The sequence below is a fragment of the Salmo salar genome, chromosome ssa04 (genome assembly GCF_905237065.1).
Source record: "Salmo salar chromosome ssa04, Ssal_v3.1, whole genome shotgun sequence".
NCBI lineage: Eukaryota > Metazoa > Chordata > Actinopteri > Salmoniformes > Salmonidae > Salmo > Salmo salar.
Window position 1 is genome coordinate 38,962,747 of NC_059445.1, and position 19,163 is coordinate 38,981,909.

Consider the following 19,163-nt stretch of genomic DNA (forward strand, 5'->3'; position numbering starts at 1 on the left):
CTCTATCCACCGGATGTGTACCAAACTCACTAAAAGTGGCAGTAATAAAGCCTCTCTTGAAAAAGCCAAATCTTGACCCAGAAATTCTAAAAAACTAAATCGGCCTATATCGAATCTTCCATTCCTCTCAAATTTTAGAAAAAGCTGTTGCGCAGCAACTCACTGCCTTCCTGAAGACAAACAATGTACACGAAACGCTCCAGTCTGGTTTTAGACCCCATCATAGCACTGAGACTGCACTTGTGAAGGTGGTAAATTACCTTTTAATGGATGTCAGACCGAGGTTCTGCGTCTGTCCTCGTGCTCCTAGATCTTAGTGCTGCTTTTGATACCATCGATCACCACATTCTTTTGGAGAGATTGGAAACCCAAATTGGTCTACATGGACAAGTTCTGGCCTGGTTTAGGTCTTATCTGTCAGAAAGATATCAGTTCGTCTCTGAATGGTTTGTCCTCTGACAAATCAACTGTAAATTTCGGTGTTCCTCAAGGTTCCGTTTTAGGACCACTATAGTTTTCACTATATATTTTACCTCTTGGGGATGTCATTCGAAAACAATGTTAAATTTCACTGCTATGCGGATGACACACAGCTGTACATTTCAATGAAACATGGTGAAGCCCCAAAATTGCCCTCGCTAGAAGCCTGTGTCTCAGACATAAGGAAGTGGATGGCTGCAAACTTTCTACTCTTAAACTCGGACAAAACAGAGATGCTTGTTCTAGGTCCCACGAAACAAAGAGATCTTCTGTTGAATCTGACAATTAATCTGGATGGTTGTACAGTCGTCTCAAATAAAACTGTGAAGGACCTCGGCGTTACTCTGGACCCTGATCTCTCTTTTGAAGAACATATCAAGACTGTTTCAAGGACAGCTTTTTTCCATCTACGTAACATTGCAAAAATCAGAAACTTTCTGTCTTTGTTACTTCTAGGTTGGACTACTGCAATGCTCTACTTTCCGGCTACCCGGATAAAGCACTAAATAAACTTCAGTTAGTGCTAAATACGGCTGCTAGAATCCTGACTAGAACCAAAAGATTTGATCATATTACTCCAGTGCTAGCCTCCCTACACTGGCTTCCTGTTAAGGCAAGGGCTGATTTCAAGGTTTTACTGCTAACCTACAAAGCATTACATGGGCTTGCTCCTACCTATCTTTCCGATTTGGTCCTGCCGTACATACCTACACGTACGCTACGGTCACAAGACGCGGGCCTCCTAATTGTTCCTAGAATTTGTAAGCAAACAGCTGGAGGCAGGGCTTTCTCCTATAGAGCTTCATTTTTATGGAATAGTCTGCCTTCCCATGTGAGAGACGCAGACTCAGTCTCAACCTTTAAGTCTTTACTGAAGACATATCTCTTCAGTAGGTCCTATGATTAAGTGTAGTCTGGCCCAGGGGTGTGAAGGTGAACGGAAAGGCTGGAGCAACGAACTGCCCTTGCTGTCTCTGCCTGGCCGGTTTCCCCTCTTTCCACTGGAATTCTCTGCCTCTACCCCTATTACGGGGGCTGAGTCACTGGTGTTCTTCCATGCCGTCCCTGGGAGGGGTGCGTCACTTGAGTGGGTTGAGTCACTGACGTGGTCTTCCTGTCTGGGTTGGCGCCCCTCCTTGGGCTGTGCCGTGGCGGAGATCTTTGTGGGCTATACTCGGCCTTGTCCCGGGATGGTATGTTGGTGGTTGGAGATATCCCTCCAGTGGTGTGGGGGCTGTGCTTTGGCAAAGTGGGTGGGGTTATATCCTACCTGTTTGGCCCTGTCCGGAGGTTTCATCGGATGGGGCCACAGTGTCTCCTGACCCCTCCTGTCTCAGCCTCCAGTATTTATGCTGCAGTAGTTTGTGTCGGGGGGCTAGGGTCAGTCTGTCACATCTGGAGTATTTCTCTTGTCTTTTCCGGTGTCCTGTGTGAATTTAAATATGCTCTCTCTAATTCTCTCTTTCTCTCTCTCTCGGAGGACCTGAGCCCTAGGACCATGCCTCAGGACTACCTGGCTTGATGACTCCTTGCTGTCCCCAGTTCACCTGGCCGTGCTGCTGCTCCAGTTCCAACTGTTCTGCCTGCAGCTATGGAACCCTGACCTGTTCGCCGGACGTGCTACCTGTCCCAGACCTGTTGTCCCAGACCTGCTGGAACCCTGACCTATTCACCGGACGTGCTACCTGTCCCAGACCTGCTGTTTTCAACTCTCTAGAGACAGCAGGAGCGGTAGAGATACTCTCAAAGATCGGCTATGAAAAAGCCAACTGACACTTACTCTTGTGTTACTGACTTGTTGCACCCTCGACAACTACTATGATTATTATTATTTGACAATGCTGGTCATTTATGAACATTTGAACATCTAGGCCATGTGCTGTTATAATCCCCACCTGGCACAGCCAGAAGAGGACTGGTCACCCCTCATAGCCTGGTTCCTCTCCAGGTTTCTTCCTAGGTTTTGGCCTTTCTAGGGAGTTTTTCCTAGCCACCGTGCTTCTACACCTGCATTGCTTGCTGTTTGGGGTTTTAGGCTGGGTTTCTGTACAGCACTTTGTGATATCAGCTGATGTAAGTTGAGGGCTATATAAATACATTTGATTTGGGCAGCTATTACAGCTGTATGTTTTTCTGTCTTGCCCATTATTCTTCGAGCTCTGTCAAATTGGTGTTTGATCATTGATACCAACCATTTAAGTATTGCCATCGATTTTCAAGCAGATTTAAATCAAAATTGTAACTCGGACACATTCGCTGTCTTCTTGGTAAGCAACTCCGGTGTAGATTTGGCCTGCTGAAAGTTGAATTAATCTCCCAGTTTCTGGTGGAAAGCAGACCGAACAAGGTTTTCCTCTAGTATTTTTCCTGTGCTTAGCTCCATTCTGTTTATTTTTTATCCTGAAAAACTCCCCAGTCCTTTACAAGCATACCTATTACATGATGCAGCCACCATAATGCTTGAAACTATGGAAAGTGGTACTCAGTAATGTGTTGTATTGGATTTGCTCCAAACATAACACTTTGTATTACTTTAGTGCCTTGTTGCAAACAGGATAATACGCATCACTGCATCCTGTCTCAAAAGGTTGGCTGGTCCTCATTAAAGTCCCGTAGATCACTTCATTACTCCCTTTTTGATTACAAAGCTCTATTATACAACCTTCCCAACTTACCTAACTTCATTGTTAATGTATAAAAACATGAGATACCAGACCCGTTCACAGGGTTGGTTAACCCTTGAGATTCCACGGGTCTCCGCCGAACTAGGTAAATCCGCTTTGAGTTTTAACGCTAAACCTTTTTGGAATCACTTACAAAATGCATTACATTTGGATACCCTGGTGCCACTAGGGCAGTTGAAAATCCTGATGATAAGAGTTCCACCAAGGTGTGCAATTGTTTTAAATTGACAATAATTTTGTTAATGATGCCTGTGATGATGTAATGTACTTGTTATTGTATCTTGTATTTTCATTTTATTTATTTTATGTCCTCAGGGCACCATTTGAAAATGAGACACTGGTCTCAATTGGGCTTCCCTAATGAAATAAAAACGAATAGATGTTTTGGAATATTTGCATTATGTACAGGCTTCCTTCTTTTCACTCTGTCAATTAGGTTAGTATTGTGGAGTAACTACAATGTTGTTGATCCATCCTCAGTTTTCACCCATTAAACTCTGTTTTAAAGTCACCATTGTCCTCATGGTGAAATCCCTGAGCAGTTTCCTTCCTCTCCGGCAACTGAGTTAGGAAGGACGCATGTATCTTTGTAGTGACTGGGTGTATTGCTTCACCATCCAAAGTGTAATAACTTCACCATGTTCAAAGGGATATTCAATGTCTGTTTTTTTGTATTTTTACCCATCTACCAGTAATGTAGGTGCCCTTCTTTCCGAGGCATTGGGAGAACCTCCCTGGTCTTTATGGTTGAATCTTTGTTTGAGAGTCACTGCTCGACTGAAGGACCTTACAGATAATTGTATGTGTACAGAGATGAGGTAGTCATAAAAAAATGTAAAACACTTGTTTTTCTATGTCACTATGACTTAAGTAACATTTTACTGCTGAAATTATTTAGGCTTGCAATAAAGGGGCTGAATACTTGTGTCAAAACATTTCAGATTTTCATTTTTAATTAATTAGTAAAAAATGTTGAAAAATGAAATTCCTCTGACATTGGTAGTCCAGTGACAAAAGAAATCGCAATTTGAGCAATTTTATATTCAGGTTGTAGCACAACAAAATGTGGATAAATTGAACGGGTGTGAATACTTTGAAGGCAATACATGTATTCGGTATTCTACGTCATTGCGGTTCTGTGTGACTCGGTTGGAAGAGTATGATGTTAGCATTGCTAGGCTTGTGGCTTCAATTCCCAGGGCCACCCAAATGTAAAATGTATGCCCATGACTAAGTTGCTTTTGATAAAATGATCTGCTAAATGGCATATATTACTGTGCTATTTCTCTCGATGGAAAATGGTAGCCTAAGGAATTGTGGTTGTAAATATGTTTTTAGACACGTTTTTTGTTTGTTTATGTGTGTGAGAGAGAGAGAGAGAGGGGGGGGGGGTTCGCTCAATAGATTGACTGGGCAAACATAATTAATGCCTCCGCATTTGAAATGAGCAGAAGGGTAGGCTACTGACACTGCTGTTATGTGATGGACAGAGAGTAGGCAAAATTTTTCCTTCTTAGATATGGGCTGCGCTGGAGGGTGGCTGCTCCGGGCCGTGTGTCTGCTGTCTACCCTTCTGGAGTATGGTGAGTTGAGCAAAATATAGATAATATACCTCATTATAGGGGGATTTTTTTGTTTACCAGTAGCCTGTCTGCCAAAAAGATTGCAGTGTATGCTATCGTCTCAGCAGCATATTATTTTGTTGCGGAGATGATCCATTATAATTTGAAACTATGGATTTTAAATGTTTTATTATGATTACATCATGGTAATTGTGTTTTTTTTTTTAAATGTATGGTATCTAATTGACAAGAACGAACTCCTGGTTATAATAAGAATTTGTTCTTAACTGGCTTGCCTAGTTAAATAAAGGTAAAAAAAAATAGAAAAAACTGAAATAGAAGATATAGCCTGCTTCTGAAGATGGGAGGTATTTGATATGGCTGAGTTGGACAAATCTAAATGTATAAAAAAATATATCAATAGGGGGTTTTCACTGCATAGAGAATATGGCTCTATTGTTCTCTCTGCCTCTCAGTGATGAGCCGCGTTTGGCTGCTTGGCCTGAGCTGTCAGCTGTAATTAGTTCCCAATGTCCATGCTAGTTTCCCACACACATACAAAGGGCCCGGGGATGCCTCAGTAGTGGGGAAGGACGCATTATTACAGTAATGAGAGCAGGGGAGGGAGGCCCAGGCCAGGGTCAGGAGCATGCATGGGTCAAACCATTTGAAGCATATTTGATAGAAACACAAGGAATAGTATTTGTTGTGTTATTAGTTTGTTTTTATTTCATTGCTACACCACCAAACCCAATAAGTATTAATGTGTGCCGTTCATTCTGCCGTATTACCTTGTATTCACCATAGGATACCTCATATGTGAGAGGAATTTGAACAGTGGAATGTGCCTGCCTTGCCCATTTATAGGTGTTGCCCTATGCTCCATCCCCTGTGCAGGTGCAGTGAGGGTAACCATGAAACACTCCAACCTGGAGGTGGTTCAGGGGGACTCGGTGACCCTGCCCTGCTCCTTCTTCACCATGAGTCCCCTGTCCAGACTCAACATCATCTGGACCCGGGCCCCCTTCTCTGACCCAGACTTCCCCACACAGGTCTGGTTTGTATCCCTATTAGTAGACACAGGTGATAGTGTTGAAACTTTCTGCTTGGCACGTCAGAAAGGTCTCAGTATGCCGATTTGTCTGTCCCCCCGTCCCTCAGGTGATAGTGTTTGATCATGGCCAGGTGATCGAGAACCCCTCCCTGACAGGCAGGGTAGGTTTCCTAGGCATCCCCTGGAGTGCTGACATCATCCTCAACAACACACGCATCTCAGATGCTGGCAACTACCGCTGCATGGTGAGCAACCCCCCAGAGACTGGAGACCCTGGTATAGGGGAACTGGCCCTTAACGTCCTGGGTAGGTGGTTCACATACTAAGTCACTATAACCATGTCGTATTACTCCCTGAATGCAATTCTCAACGATAACCGTATCTCACTCGGTGTGCGATTTAACATCGAGTCAGCCTGCTGTACATTGAGTTCTGAGTTACTTTGACAATCTGTACCCGATTTGTGTGTTGTTCTTTCAGCACCCCCCTCGCTGCCCCTGTGCTTGTGGGATGGGGTCACTGATACGGGGGGGAGCGTTGCCCTGTCCTGCATGGTGGCGGAGGGGGTGCCCACTCCCGAGATGCGGTGGGATAAATTGGAACCAGAGGAAATCTCACTACCCATCAACATGGACGGTAAGAGCAGCCATTCTCTAACTGAGCCATGACGAGAGCCCGAGAGACATTAACAACATGCTGCAGGTGCTGTGGAGCTTGTCTAATGGTAACCTCGTTCCCAGGCTCAATTGCTACCATATAGAGAGCCGGCTGGTGGACGAGATTAATCTAACGATCATTTCAGCTACGGCACAACAATCAGAGAACAAAAAGTATCATTCACACCATTGTGATGGGTTTAATTCTATTTCAGGACTAAAAACAGTATTGTTGTAAACGCAAACTAATCTTTGTGTCCTGTAACTTCTGTTGTTCTCCATGTCAGGGGACCTATCAGGCTCTGTCCAGATAGTCAACATCTCATCCCAGAACTCTGGGCTGTACCGCTGCTCCGTCACCAACCTTCTGGGGACCCAGAACTGTTACGTCAACCTGTCTATCTACAGCCGTGAGTCCCCCCCCCCCCAATACTTGTCAATCATATCATACACATTCATAAGGGTTTTGAAATGTTGATGAAACAGGTCGGAGTTACTTTAACTGTGTTGGAAGTGCTGTGTGTTTCGAATCTGAGTACCGCGCTCCCTCTCGGCAGCTCCAGCCAGCTCCCCGGGGATCCTCCAGGGGGTGTTGTTGACCCTGTCCATGGCCCTGGTGCTGCTGGCCCTGCTGGTGCTGGTACTGTGGCTCCATCGCTCTGGCCAGAAGAGGAAGTGGACGGAGGGGAAGGAAGAGGAGTGTTATAACGAGATAAGGTACACTCCTTCTCTGATCAAACGCTCCTTTGTTTGATCCCTCAATCCAAGGAAGACAAACACCCGGAAGCGTTCTACAAAAAAAAAAAAGATTCAACTCACACTGTACAACTTATTAAACTGAACATTTGTTTCATAAAATGTGTTAAGAATGAGCGTGAATTCCATTGGGGAATGAAGAGAGTTAACTCACCGTGCCCTGCAGATAGACATTGGTTCCCACTATTGAAATATTTCCCACATAGAATACTTGATAAACTGTAACATTTTTTTTGCTAATAAAATGTTTGACTGGAATGTGCTCGGGTTTCTGTTCAAGACAGGTTTTCTGCTGTTCTGAATGAATATTCAAATGATGATAACATTGCCTGACAAAGGCTGATAGAGAAAAGACGACAGGGGAAAGGTAAATGAAAGCACTCAGCATTTAATTAGCAAATGACACAAAAAGCTTTAATTTAAATAGGGGGGAGGGGGGGTGTCACAGAAAACTGTACAGAACTTTGAATATATCGGCATACAGTTTTTAAATAAAACATCCCCCCCCAAATAACTAAAATAATGACAATAAAAAAAAAAACATATGGGATGGTGTACTATTATACAACATTTGTGCAAAAGATGTATTAATCTATTCTTCCCAAACTGCATGATTCAATGTGAAGAGTGCCCTTCCACTCAGGAGACAGATCTCTCTTCCGAGGGGAAAACAAGAGAGAACCTCCCCTAAGACTCAACATAGTGTCTTCCATGAAAAAGAACCAGAAATCCAATAATAATAAAATAGATTTATATATATTTTTTTTAATATATATATATATTTATATACAAAACATGCTGTACATAAATGGCAGAGATTAAAGGAATCCCTTTTATTATAGACACCCAGTTCTGTCCAGTAACTTGTGCTTTCCTTTCTCCCAGTAAGAACAGTACTCCCTGTTGCTTTGGATATTACACTGAGAATAAGGGGAAAGACAAAACAAAAAAAGAGCCCCGATTACAAATGGCTCTGCTTTTCCCGAGCCTCAGGGAGGACACAAGTTAACAAGGGCCGATCAATTAGCTAGATACTGGGTTTTAACATCTGGTAGGCGCCAGCTCCTGTCTGCTCCTCCTCAACAATACCCAGGACAGCCATGGAGTTAAGATTCAATGATCTGACAAACAAAAAAAGACTCGATTTACATCAGCCCAGTGCTTGTCCCAAGTCCTCAAAATGTTTTTCTAGATGATGAAACCAAAAGGATGGTTTTAGAAAATGAAGAGACCTGTAGCTCAAGCAGAATGAAAGAAGAACGAAGCGGCAGTAACCCAGTTCAAACCACTGCTGTTTCCGTAGTTTGGGCATCACATTGACTGGCACTTTGAGTAGTGACCCATGAATTCAACCATGAGGCCCAGACTCCCAAGATTCAGACTAAATGACTTTGCTACTGCATAATTACCCTGTCTAACTTATCTAGATACCATCTAACCTTGCGCTTGATAACTCCACCCTTGTCTCTTCCCTTTTAGACACAGTAAGATGAGTAGATGGCAGGTAATTCCTATTCGTTACCAATGAGAATGCAGTTCTCCACCTATTAGTTCTTACCCTGTAAGAACAGATTCCCAGAGACATTTTAGTAGACGGTTCAGTCCGCTAACTAAAGTGAGAACTAAGATGGCTAGGGGCGAAAAGGAGCATACAAGGCAGTCTTCTAGGACCAGCTTTACACTATGGTACAAAAGGTTATTCCAGATAGCTCTACCATTGATATAAATACATGCCACAACTGACCAAGGTACTGGCACATGGATTACTGTAGTGCTGTAAGGCCCTGTAACTCTCGGAACAGAACATTGGGAGACGGCCAGCTTGTCTGATATGTGCTCTGGTTAGAGAGATCATGGGAGCGGGTCTCTAGTCAGAAGTGCGTCAAGCTCTTCATTCGCCCCTTAAAAAGCAGGGTGGCAAAGCAAACATCTTAAAGTGACTCCTCGGGAATACTTCCAGTTACATTACACAGCAAATAAAGAGAGGAGAACCCTTGGTGAAAGTGTACAACGACGATGCCAAAACACGTGGGGCAAAGGTGACGATTAACAAGAGCCTATTTCAATCTCCGTGTTTCTATCACGCCAGCACGTCAAATAGACAAACCCTTTTAAACAGTCTTCCAGACGTTGTCAATAATAAATACGCCATCTTTGTTTTGAATATTTATTCAACTGTTTGTTTCCAACTAAAACGCTGGAGGTAAGTGTAGCACAAACAGTAGTTGTAGGTATAGTAGTAGTAGCAGTAGTTTACTAGTAAGAGGAGCTGGCACTGTAGCTGGAGGCAAGGAAAGCAGAAGGGCCTCTGTCAGAGCCCCTCCCACCGTCTAGAGTCCACAGCTGATTGGATCAGGTCATGGAGAGTGGTCGGTCACTAGGGCAACTCCGCGGGCTAGCCTATAGCCACCGGGAGGTTGTGATTCTTCAAGTAAAGTAAAAAAAGAAATTCCACTCACCCCGAAAATAGGAAACTAAAAAAAAAAAAAAAAAGGCTTTAGAAAGAACAATCCCAGTTTTAGAATCGTGCGGTCTGAACAATCTCCTCCCGTCCTGTACAATGGGCACCATCTCTGTCCAGAGTCACATCTCCCTAGACCTCCCCAAATTCAGAGCTCGCGTCCAGGCCTGACTGGATTGTAAACTCTGCCGGGAAAAAGCACCACATGTTGGAAAAAGGTGGGAAGTAGGCGGGAGTCTTATCCCTGAAACAAGCTCCTTTGACAGAACGCTTGAGATTGTTGATGCGTCAGAAAGACCTGAATGAGCATGGGGGGGGGGGGGGGTTTCTACAGGGAGGGGCTGTTGGAATGTGGGTGGTATGCTGGGGGAGGTGGGCTGTCGATATTGACTGGTCATATGGTGTGACCCATGCAGGTTCACAGTGGATTTCCCCCACAGTGAATTCTTTCTACAGTGAAGCAGCAGGTTGGAGCAGGAATGGGGAGTGGGGATAAAGAACAAGGCTTGTTATGGTAGTAACTCTGGCTTCACCTGTACATACAGCAACATAGGATATTGGCATTCCCTTTTTTGGATTCGTTATGCTGTTGCTGCTGCTGGTGGAGCTCAGGTGAAGGAGAGGAGAGAAACGAGGGGTTTTTCCCCCTTCCCCTATATAGAATTTCAAAAAACTAACTAAACATTACACAACATCCCTTACAATTGCACTGGCTTTTTGGCCTGCTAGAGTTACCATAGTCATGGCCAAAAGGTTGTTTACAGAAACTCTGAGGGTGTATCGGGCGAGAGCTCCTGTTTCAAGTCCTAGGAGGGGACATGGTGAATGTTTTTTTTTGGGGGGGGGGGTTTACATGCATCCTTATGGTGGCTCGATGAGGAGCAGATGAATGTACATTAGACCTCCAGATCCATCCAGTATTGCAAAGGCTGGAAAACATTTACAAATGAACATGTTGAGAGGTTGTGATCTGCCAGAGACGTAGCGAACCTCAAGAGTCCAGTTCTCTTTGGAATGACTCCGGGAAGCTGGAATGAGTCCAGTCTGAGCCGGTCAGGCCCCACTCTAGAACTGGCCATGGTGGTGCTGTGCGTTGGCTGCAGGGGTTCTCATGGGTTCTCCAGTGCAGACTCAGTCCAGGTGCTCAAGTAAAGGCAGCTCTGTGGACTCCTCCCGGGGGGCGGGGCTGGGGGGCTCCCCTGCAGTGAGGGTCGTGGTCTCAGTGGACTGGGTAACGCCCAGTGGGTCCTGGGTTGGGCTGGCTTCAGGCGGAGCTGCAGGTGGAGTAGACTGGAACACAGAGTGACAAGATGTAAATGGCCTCAGTTTCAACTGCAACGAATTACCATCCTTAAAATGAACCGCAACACCATACCATCCTTCTGGAGGAGGAGCTGTACTGCAGCGACATTATTCTCATGTGTTCATGATTGGGCTGACCCCATTTAAAATCGACTGGTCGATCAAGATTTTTTTTTAGCCGAGCATTCTAAAATGTATATTAGAAACATTTTTATGACGCGAGACAACTGTCTGATTGACACCTTTCTGATTGACACCTGTCTGAGTGGACTAATCCATTGCAGAGGCCACGGGGGTGGCACAACAGTATCACCAGTAGTATATTCACTATTATCTCCCATCATTTCTAATCTACAAAGTTTGTTTGGTTATGGTAATTTCTGTTAATGCATTCAATACATTATTATCATTGTCTTTTACCGTTCTCATTGTCGGAGTAGACCTAGGCTACACTTGTGAGGAACACGTTTCGGTTTATTTCCTTCCATTTAGGAGTTGTCAAATTTATGAATTGTCATTTGTTTGTAGCGCTCCTGTCAATGTTGAGTAACGACGCGCACCTGATTATACATAGAAGTAGGCCCGAAGCTACCGGGCCTGCGAGCAAACGTAGGCTTAGAAATGTGTCCATTTGGGGATCCGGTAGTATTTCTGATTGTCTTATCTCACCACCACTGTGGAGCTTAAGTCCTTTTTACCTCACCTCAAACACAGCAAGTAAACAAAGTCTGTTTTTACATCTGTTGAGAATGTAGCCAGCTCTCTTTCGATAACCACTCCGCATGAAAGGAGAAAAAAATAAAAAAAATAATAAAAAGTCATGCTCTGATCCGGTGGAAACGTAAAAAAAAAAGAAGTCGTGCTTGATTACTTCTAATCCCTTGCACAAATAGCCTACAGCTGTGTATCTGTCTGGAGCAGAAACTGAGGGCCCAGAATAGTTTATATGTTGCAAGTTCCAGCTTCAGGCCCAAGTTAATAGTTGACACAATGTTTCAAGCTCCTTGCAAACAGGCCATGCATAGCCAATGTGATTTATAGGATATTTATTTTATCAGGATATTTTCTACCTGCAGGTTGCAATGTTTTTATTTGTTGGCTTTATGTAGGCTATTTTTACATAGTTGGCAATGGCAATAGAAATCATTTTTATAATTCTGATTAACCACATGAAAATGATTTTGAGATACAAAGACTATTATAAATTAAATGAAACTGTTCCACAAAAATGTGCATATAAAAATAACAACTGGCACGCAGATCAGTAGAAAGGGTAAGATAAATTGGCACTCTAAATGCAAAAGGTTGCAGACCCCCTGGTGTAGCCCATTAGGAGCGTAGCAGCTGGATCTGCCAAGGCCAGCAGCAGTGGAAGGAAGAGGGTCGGGAACAGTTGATTTTTTTATTCTGGTATGGTTGATCTCCAGCTCCCTCGAGTCATTAATCACAGTGTGCTTAAAGCATCAGACAAGCTCAGTAGCCTGCATATAGTTGATTTTATTAACACACATAGGGTGTCTATATATATGGAAAAATACACATTTGAAAATTTCAACGCATCGATGACCTTTTTAGTCGGGGACGGCCCTAGTTCATAAAGACAGTCACGCTATGCTCTAGCTTCCCACGCACTACGTTGTTTTACTACCCTCACCTGTGTCCGTATGCACGGAGACCCTCCGCTGTCGCTCTCAGCGGAGGCAGGCCCGTTGAAGCCCTTCCTGCCAGACAGGCTCCACTTCCCGTAGAGGCCCTCATAGGGCAGCCCGCTGCCCTGCCCCAGGCCATGTCCAAGTCCTGTCCGTCCGGACCCTCTGTGCACCCCCTCCTGGAAGCTGCCTGGGCAGAAGCGCTCCGGGCCGGGCAGGGAAGGCATGGCCACAGAGCTACTGAAGGACAGCTGGGAGCTGGACAGGTGCTGGCCCAGGAGGCCCTGGATGGACGAGGTCCGGTGGAGGGAGGTGACCAGCCCAGCGTCCATCCTGCCCTCTGACTGGCTGAGCAGGGCCAAGGGGAGGGGCTGAGGGTGGTGGGGCCAGGTGGGGGTGGGGCCCACAGGGTTGTCAGTTCCTACGGTGACAACGAGAGGCATTTCATACACATTACAGAATGCAATCATTACACAAACTGTTCCATGGCTGCGTTATCAGCATACTGACAGTATTGACATTGTTATAATAGCTAGCAGCAGCTGAACAGTGGCCATCAGAGACTGTAGTGAGTGGTGGGGTCCTGAGCTCACCCATGGGGGGGTGGATGGAGGTGAAGTGGGGCTGGGGCAGGGGCAGGCTGGAGGCCGGGGTGCTCTGGGTGGTGTGAGCCGCTGGGTTGTTGGAGATGGAGGTGGAGCCGCCGCCGCAGTCCGAGTCCTCGATGTTCCCTCCACTGTTGCAGCCAGCCCCACAACCCTTCTGTAACCTGCAGGGGAGACAGAGTTAAAGTTAAAATCGCCCACTGACCGTATGCGAGAGACAGCGAGAGAACATCCGTGTATGGCATGTGCGTGATAGTATGTGAACTTCACATACACAGCAATACCTGGCTATGTGTGTGTGTGTGTGTATATCAGCCTTACCATGGCTACTGCAGGCTGTGTAATGTAAGTGTACCTGTCCCAGCTGCTGATGAGCCAGGTGTAGATGTTATGGGGGCTGACAGGCCCCCCCCAGACAGAGCGGAGCTGGGTGTGCCCCCCTGCGTAGGAGGTGGTGAGGGGCGACACGTAGATGGGGTAGCCGATGGGCTGGTCACATGATGAGTTGATCATGTTCCTCAGGGCCTGCTTGGCGTTCTGTATGCTGCCTCGCTCCGGGTTCCGGTTCCGCAGGAACACCAGCTCCTGCTGCTGGCCCGCCCACAGCCCGCGCACACACTCCCTGTTCACCTTGATGACCCTGAAGCTGAGGAACCTCTTGTTGAGCATGATGATCTTGTACTCGTCGCTGCCGTCGTCCATGACGTGGCGCAGGGCCAGCAGCGACGGCATGTTGGCCAGGATGGCGCTGCGCCACACCGGGTCGCCCTCGTGGCTGATCAGCATCTTCTCCTCGTTGGCAGTGATGGCGTCGTACAGAACCACCGGGTCCTCGTACTCGTCTGGGGACGTAAAGTGGTCCTGTTTGGGGGGGGTTCGGAGAGGATACTGGCTTAGTGTGAGCGATGTCATCATTTAAGCTTCTTAAGTCTCAGCTCTGGCCACCACAGTGTCAATTCTTAGGGTGCGCTTGTAAATTCGCTCTGGCAATCTACTCCGAGTTCAGAGCACTCTGGTTTGAGTGTGCCCGAGCTCAGAAAAGTTGGTGAATTTACAAAACAACCTGGTGTCAGTCAACATTGGCAAAAAAAAACCCAGAATACAATTGTTGCCAGTAACACAGTTGCAGTCATTAACCCTTGGGATAACAAAAACAGCCTAACGAGCTCTGCTAGGGCGAGTAAAATGATCAGAGTGAGCTGTTATCTCATTTGTGTCTGCAAGCAGCTAGCAAGCTAGCCAACGTTAGCCATTTACCTTGGGTGCTTGACTGCTAGCGTGAGAGGGAAACGCTCTGAATTTACGAACGGACAATCTAACGCTTTGAATTCTACAGACAGCCCAGAGCGCACTCTTGACACTCCGGAGTGAATTTACGAACGCACCCTTAGTGTGGGTGATGACATTACATTGACCACCATACTGTCTGTAATGAGTCACGCCCATACGATATGTCTTACCTGGTGCAGTTTGAGGGACATGCGCACCCCGGGGGCCACCACCCTGTTCAGCAGGTCCATGTCAGCAAACACCCACTCGTCCCTGGGAGAGGTGATGCGGAAATCACCCTTGAAGAGGGCGTGGAGGCCGTACAGGAAAGGCTCCAAGCTGACAGGCGGGGGTACAAACGTACGGATAGTCACCGTTGGTTATACGCGATCACAGAGACATATTACACACTCCCTTCAGTTAGCGAACAGACAGTCCGGCCCTGGGACTTACCTGGCTGACATGCTGTGGGAGGCTGTGCCCAGAGCCCTTCTCCCCAGGATGCAGAGGCCAAAACACAGGGTGACCAGCGGAGAATCCCTCTCGCTGTCCTCCACTGGCTATAACACAAAGTATTTCATTAAGCTAGTCGGCTTATAACACTAATGACATTGCTATGGAAAGTTCTGGTTGAATTGACAGCTACATAAGTTACATGAGAAGGAATATTGACCGTCGGGCATCTGCTGTTACAGTACTGGATCCAGTCCAGGTAGACCATACAGAAGGCAGTGGGGGTGACGCCAGAGGCCCTGTGGTCGTAGTCCTCGTCTATGTTTAGGTTGAAGGTCGGGTCACTGTCCACGTAGGCCGGGCCCAGGCAGGGCCGCAGCGCCTCCTGGACCGTCTCATTGGCCAGCCACTCCTCCAGTTTAGGAGAGCGACTCACGTAGAAGATGATGCTCTATGGTAGAGGAAACACTGGTTACAGACCGGGCCAACTACTGTTCAAATGACATGTTATTGTATATCTCATTTTACAGTTTGCTGTATGTTCAGGATGGATCATACACCTTGACGTAGTAAGTAATGAGGATCTTGCGCAGGTCGAACACTTGCAGCATGGAGGCGGCGTTGTTGTCGCTGATGCTGTAGCCCTCCAGGACGTACTTGGTGGCGGCCACCTCCCAGGCCAGCCAGCGCTGGCCGAACGCCGCGTTGAAGGAGAGCATGTGGGGCAGGTGGCCTGGCTCGCAGCAGCAGCAGCCCTCGTCCTCCTCCACCCCTTCGGTGATGGCCTCCACCTCCCGCTGCTGGCAGTACGTACCTGGGGGAGAGACACCAGGAGAGAGAGAAAAGACAGCATTTTGAACTTGTCCACCACGCGTTCAAGCCATTAAAGCCTACCACGTTGAACTCGGTTCCATAAAAGCTCATTCTAGCCCAAACCCTCTCCCCTCCTCCTCACCCCTGAACTCCAGCCCCCTCAGCTGGAAGGTGACCAGGCCGTTGCCGATCTCGATAATGTGCACCAGGGCGTTGAGGTAGTCGGAGGCCAGGATGAAGCAGTCTCCTGTGGTGTAGTTTCCCCAGCGGCCCAGCAGCAGATCGCCACACAGGCTGTGCTGCAGTGAGCGCGTCAGGTGCTCATAGAAGATGGAGTTGAGGTTGTTGTCGTCAGCACCTGGAAGAGAGGAGACCACAGGCAATGAGAGCAGAGTCCTTTGAAAGAATGATGACTCGCGTTAGATGAGGGGAAGGAAGACTGCGGCAGCTGACCTGGGTTGCGGTCCAGCTGGGTGGCCAGTCGCGTGTTGGAGTGATCAACCCTCTTGGTGCTGGAAAGACAGATATTATGTTAACCGGGCGACACAGAGGCTCTAGAAACTGCACTTTTCACAAGACAGGTGGTGACTTGTGTAAAATGGTAACGCAGTCTGCTAGCTTTCACGGCATCTAGCAATAATCTCCTTAATCTGGTTTTAACATTGACCTCTGAACGGCAATGGGGTGTAATCATTAGTCCAAAACATTTTTCAACGGAAACCATTTACTCTACGCAGAAAACGTTTTGCCCACGAAAACAAGAGGGTTTCTATTGGACACATTTAGGTAGGTCCTTCCCTGTTTCGTTCCCGTTTGTTTCTTTTTGGATCCTAGTGAACACACCCACCTGGTCTGAACAATGCATCTCTACATCTCTAGGGCTCCTGGAAAGTAAAGAACTCACTTGTAGTCTCTCTCCCAGAACTTGACGGGCCTGGTGTAGGAGGTGACGAACACAGCACTGCCCAGGACAGGGTTAAGAGGGGTGGAGAAGAGAGCCGAGAACACGGCCTGGACAAACAGCATGGCTGAGTCTGAGAGTTAGGTTAAGGAGCTCTAACAGACAACACTAACACACAGGACATCCAATGTGCACAGCATTTAGTGTTGTTTAAACACTTTGTTTCACTGGCAAATGAGCAACAGGGAGTGCAGAAAGTACTTTGTTTAACAAGGATGTAGTCTAACCAACAGTTTTCTGCTGATCACAGCGCCAGTGTACAGGGATACGGGGCACAGCGAAGGGCTGGGCGAAGGCGTGGAAGGCAGAGCCCCAGGTGATCTGCCAGGGAGCGATGTAGGTGAGGACAAAACGCAGCTTGTAGAGCAGGTCCCAGAGCTGTAATGAGAAACCATCCAATGTAACGTGAGCGATCAAACACCCGAGTCCAGTCATTTCTCAATGTAACGTTCTTGCGTAGCCAGAAAAGACTTAAAAAGGGAAATTTCAAACATGTTCAACGTCATATGCATCAATCCCCAGCACCACCCTAACATCAACATGCCGTATATGAAAATGGCACGTTTCTGTTTTGCATTAAAAAAAGAATAGAAGATACGTTTTTCAAATGACATCGGTGTGCCATTTGTGTTAGTAGGCATTGCCTATTCAATGGTTGATGTCGTCCCTGGAAACACTATTCTTCCTCTATCTGTTTTTACTAAAAAAACATAGAAGCACTCCATTTTAACATACAGTGTGTGTTGATGGTGGGGTGGGGCTGATGATTGTGATGTGGGAAAATGATGACATTTGCCTTTAAGGGTCAGAGTGTACAACTACGCTGAACAAAAATATCAACGCCACATGTAAAGTGTTGGTCCCATGTTTCATGAGCTGAAATCAAAAAATTCAAAATCAGAGACATTTTCCATACGCACAAAAAGCTTATTTCTCTCAAATGTTGTGCACAAATGTTTGTCTTACATCCCTGTTATTAAGCATTTCTCCTTTGCCAAGATAATCCATCCACCTGACAGTAGTGGCATATCAAGAAGCTGATTAAACAGCATGATCATTACACAGGTGCACCTTGTGCTGGGGACAATAAAAGGCCACTTTAAAATGTGCAGTTTTGTCACAATGCCACAGATGTTTCAAGTTTTGAAGGAGCGTGCAATTGACACGCTGACTTCAGGAATGTCCACCAGAGCTGTTGCCAGAGAATGTTATGTTAATTTCTCTACCATAAGCTGCCTCTGTTGTTTTAGAAAATTTGGCAGTACGTCCAACCGGCCTCACAACCACGGAACACGTGTAACCACGCCAGCCCAGGACCTCCACAACCGGCTTCTTCACCTGTGGGATCATATGAGGGGGGGTGCTGAGGATGTCTGTCTGTCTGTAATAAAGCCCTTTTGTGGGGAAAAACTGATTCTGATTGGGTGGGCCTGGCAGCCAAGTGTGTGGGCCTATGCCCTCCCAGGCCCGCCCATGGTTGCACCCCTGCCTAGTCATGTGAAATCCATAGATTAGGACCTAATGAATTTATTTCAATTGACCGATTTCCTTATATGGACTAACTCAGTAAAATATTTTTAATTGTCACATTTATATTTTTGTTCAGTATACATACAGCTAAGTATGTGCAGGCACTTTCATTTGGTTGAATTTGTGCAAAACCAAATCCCAGGGAGGAGTATTCTGTACCTTGCTGAAGAGGATGGACATGAAGAAGTAGTCGAGCAGGAAGGTCTCTGAGAAGTGTGGGTAGTCGAAGAGGAAGAAGAGTGCGGTGAAGGACAGCGTGACGTACTGCAGAGACGGGGCGCAGAACGACGAACGCAGCAGCTTCATCCCCGCCAGAGAGATGAAGAGAGCCCGGCCGCTGGAGGAGGGGAAGGAGAGAGAGAGAGAAACCGAGAGGAGGGGGACATCAAAACACATTCATTGTGCAATTACAAAGCGTAGTCTTAATAAACATGCACTCAACTCTGACTGGATGGATAGATGGGGATGAGGGAGAGGAATGTGTGGTGAGGTTGGTAAAAGGGGATGGCTCGAGCTGCTTACTAGATGTCAAGCTCCTTGGGTTTCAGGCTGACGCGCTGCGCCTCTGTAGTGAGGGAGTTGAGCACTACAGCCGGATAGATAACATACTTCTCCACACACTGCAGCCACGCATACAGCTTCTCGAACCACATCAACTGGGCGGCATCTGGGACGGACAGGGCACAGCAAAACAATTCAGGACAAACCTCAGGCCTCGACACAATTCTTCAGGGTGTGTGAACGTGTGCGTTTAGGGGGTGGCGGGTTGCTACTTACCGCGGACCTCGAACTGGCTGTACTCTCGAGAACGGAGCACGGGGTGGGCCAGGCAGAACCAGGGCAGCTGCTTGCGGAGCTGAGGCAACAGGTAGTGTGTGAGGAAGCCCACCACCCCAGCCACCATGTACAGGATATAACTAAGAGCAGG

At 46.7% G+C, this 19,163-nt stretch overlaps 2 protein-coding genes across 3 annotated transcripts in view; one reads left to right on the plus strand and one right to left on the minus strand.

The window, feature by feature from the left end:
- The first annotated feature begins 4,606 nt into the window (after positions 1-4,606).
- On the plus strand, positions 4,607-7,450 carry zgc:165604 (immunoglobulin domain-containing protein). The gene is made up of 6 exons (XM_014196078.2): positions 4,607-4,747; positions 5,624-5,778; positions 5,888-6,086; positions 6,261-6,416; positions 6,724-6,846; positions 6,994-7,450. The coding sequence occupies exons 1-6, from the start codon at positions 4,684-4,686 to the stop codon at positions 7,188-7,190; spliced, it is 894 nt and encodes a 297-aa protein (XP_014051553.1). The 5' UTR covers positions 4,607-4,683; the 3' UTR covers positions 7,191-7,450.
- Positions 7,451-7,560: 110 nt separating this feature from the next.
- Positions 7,561-19,163, minus strand: part of LOC106602984 (pecanex-like protein 1) — a 29,100-nt gene continuing 17,497 nt past the window's right edge. For both annotated transcript variants that reach the window (XM_014196077.2, XM_014196076.2), the window contains 15 exons: positions 19,013-19,163; positions 18,758-18,902; positions 18,395-18,572; positions 16,975-17,083; positions 16,649-16,778; positions 16,198-16,256; positions 15,887-16,102; positions 15,492-15,745; positions 15,152-15,382; positions 14,932-15,038; positions 14,670-14,817; positions 13,565-14,070; positions 13,198-13,373; positions 12,610-13,025; positions 7,561-10,943 (listed from right to left, as the gene is read on the minus strand). In XM_014196077.2, coding sequence (XP_014051552.1) covers positions 10,785-10,943; positions 12,610-13,025; positions 13,198-13,373; positions 13,565-14,070; positions 14,670-14,817; positions 14,932-15,038; positions 15,152-15,382; positions 15,492-15,745; positions 15,887-16,102; positions 16,198-16,256; positions 16,649-16,778; positions 16,975-17,083; positions 18,395-18,572; positions 18,758-18,902; positions 19,013-19,163 — 2,985 coding nt within the window. In that variant the 3' untranslated portion in view covers positions 7,561-10,784. The remainder of the gene's footprint in view (positions 10,944-12,609; positions 13,026-13,197; positions 13,374-13,564; positions 14,071-14,669; positions 14,818-14,931; positions 15,039-15,151; positions 15,383-15,491; positions 15,746-15,886; positions 16,103-16,197; positions 16,257-16,648; positions 16,779-16,974; positions 17,084-18,394; positions 18,573-18,757; positions 18,903-19,012) is intronic.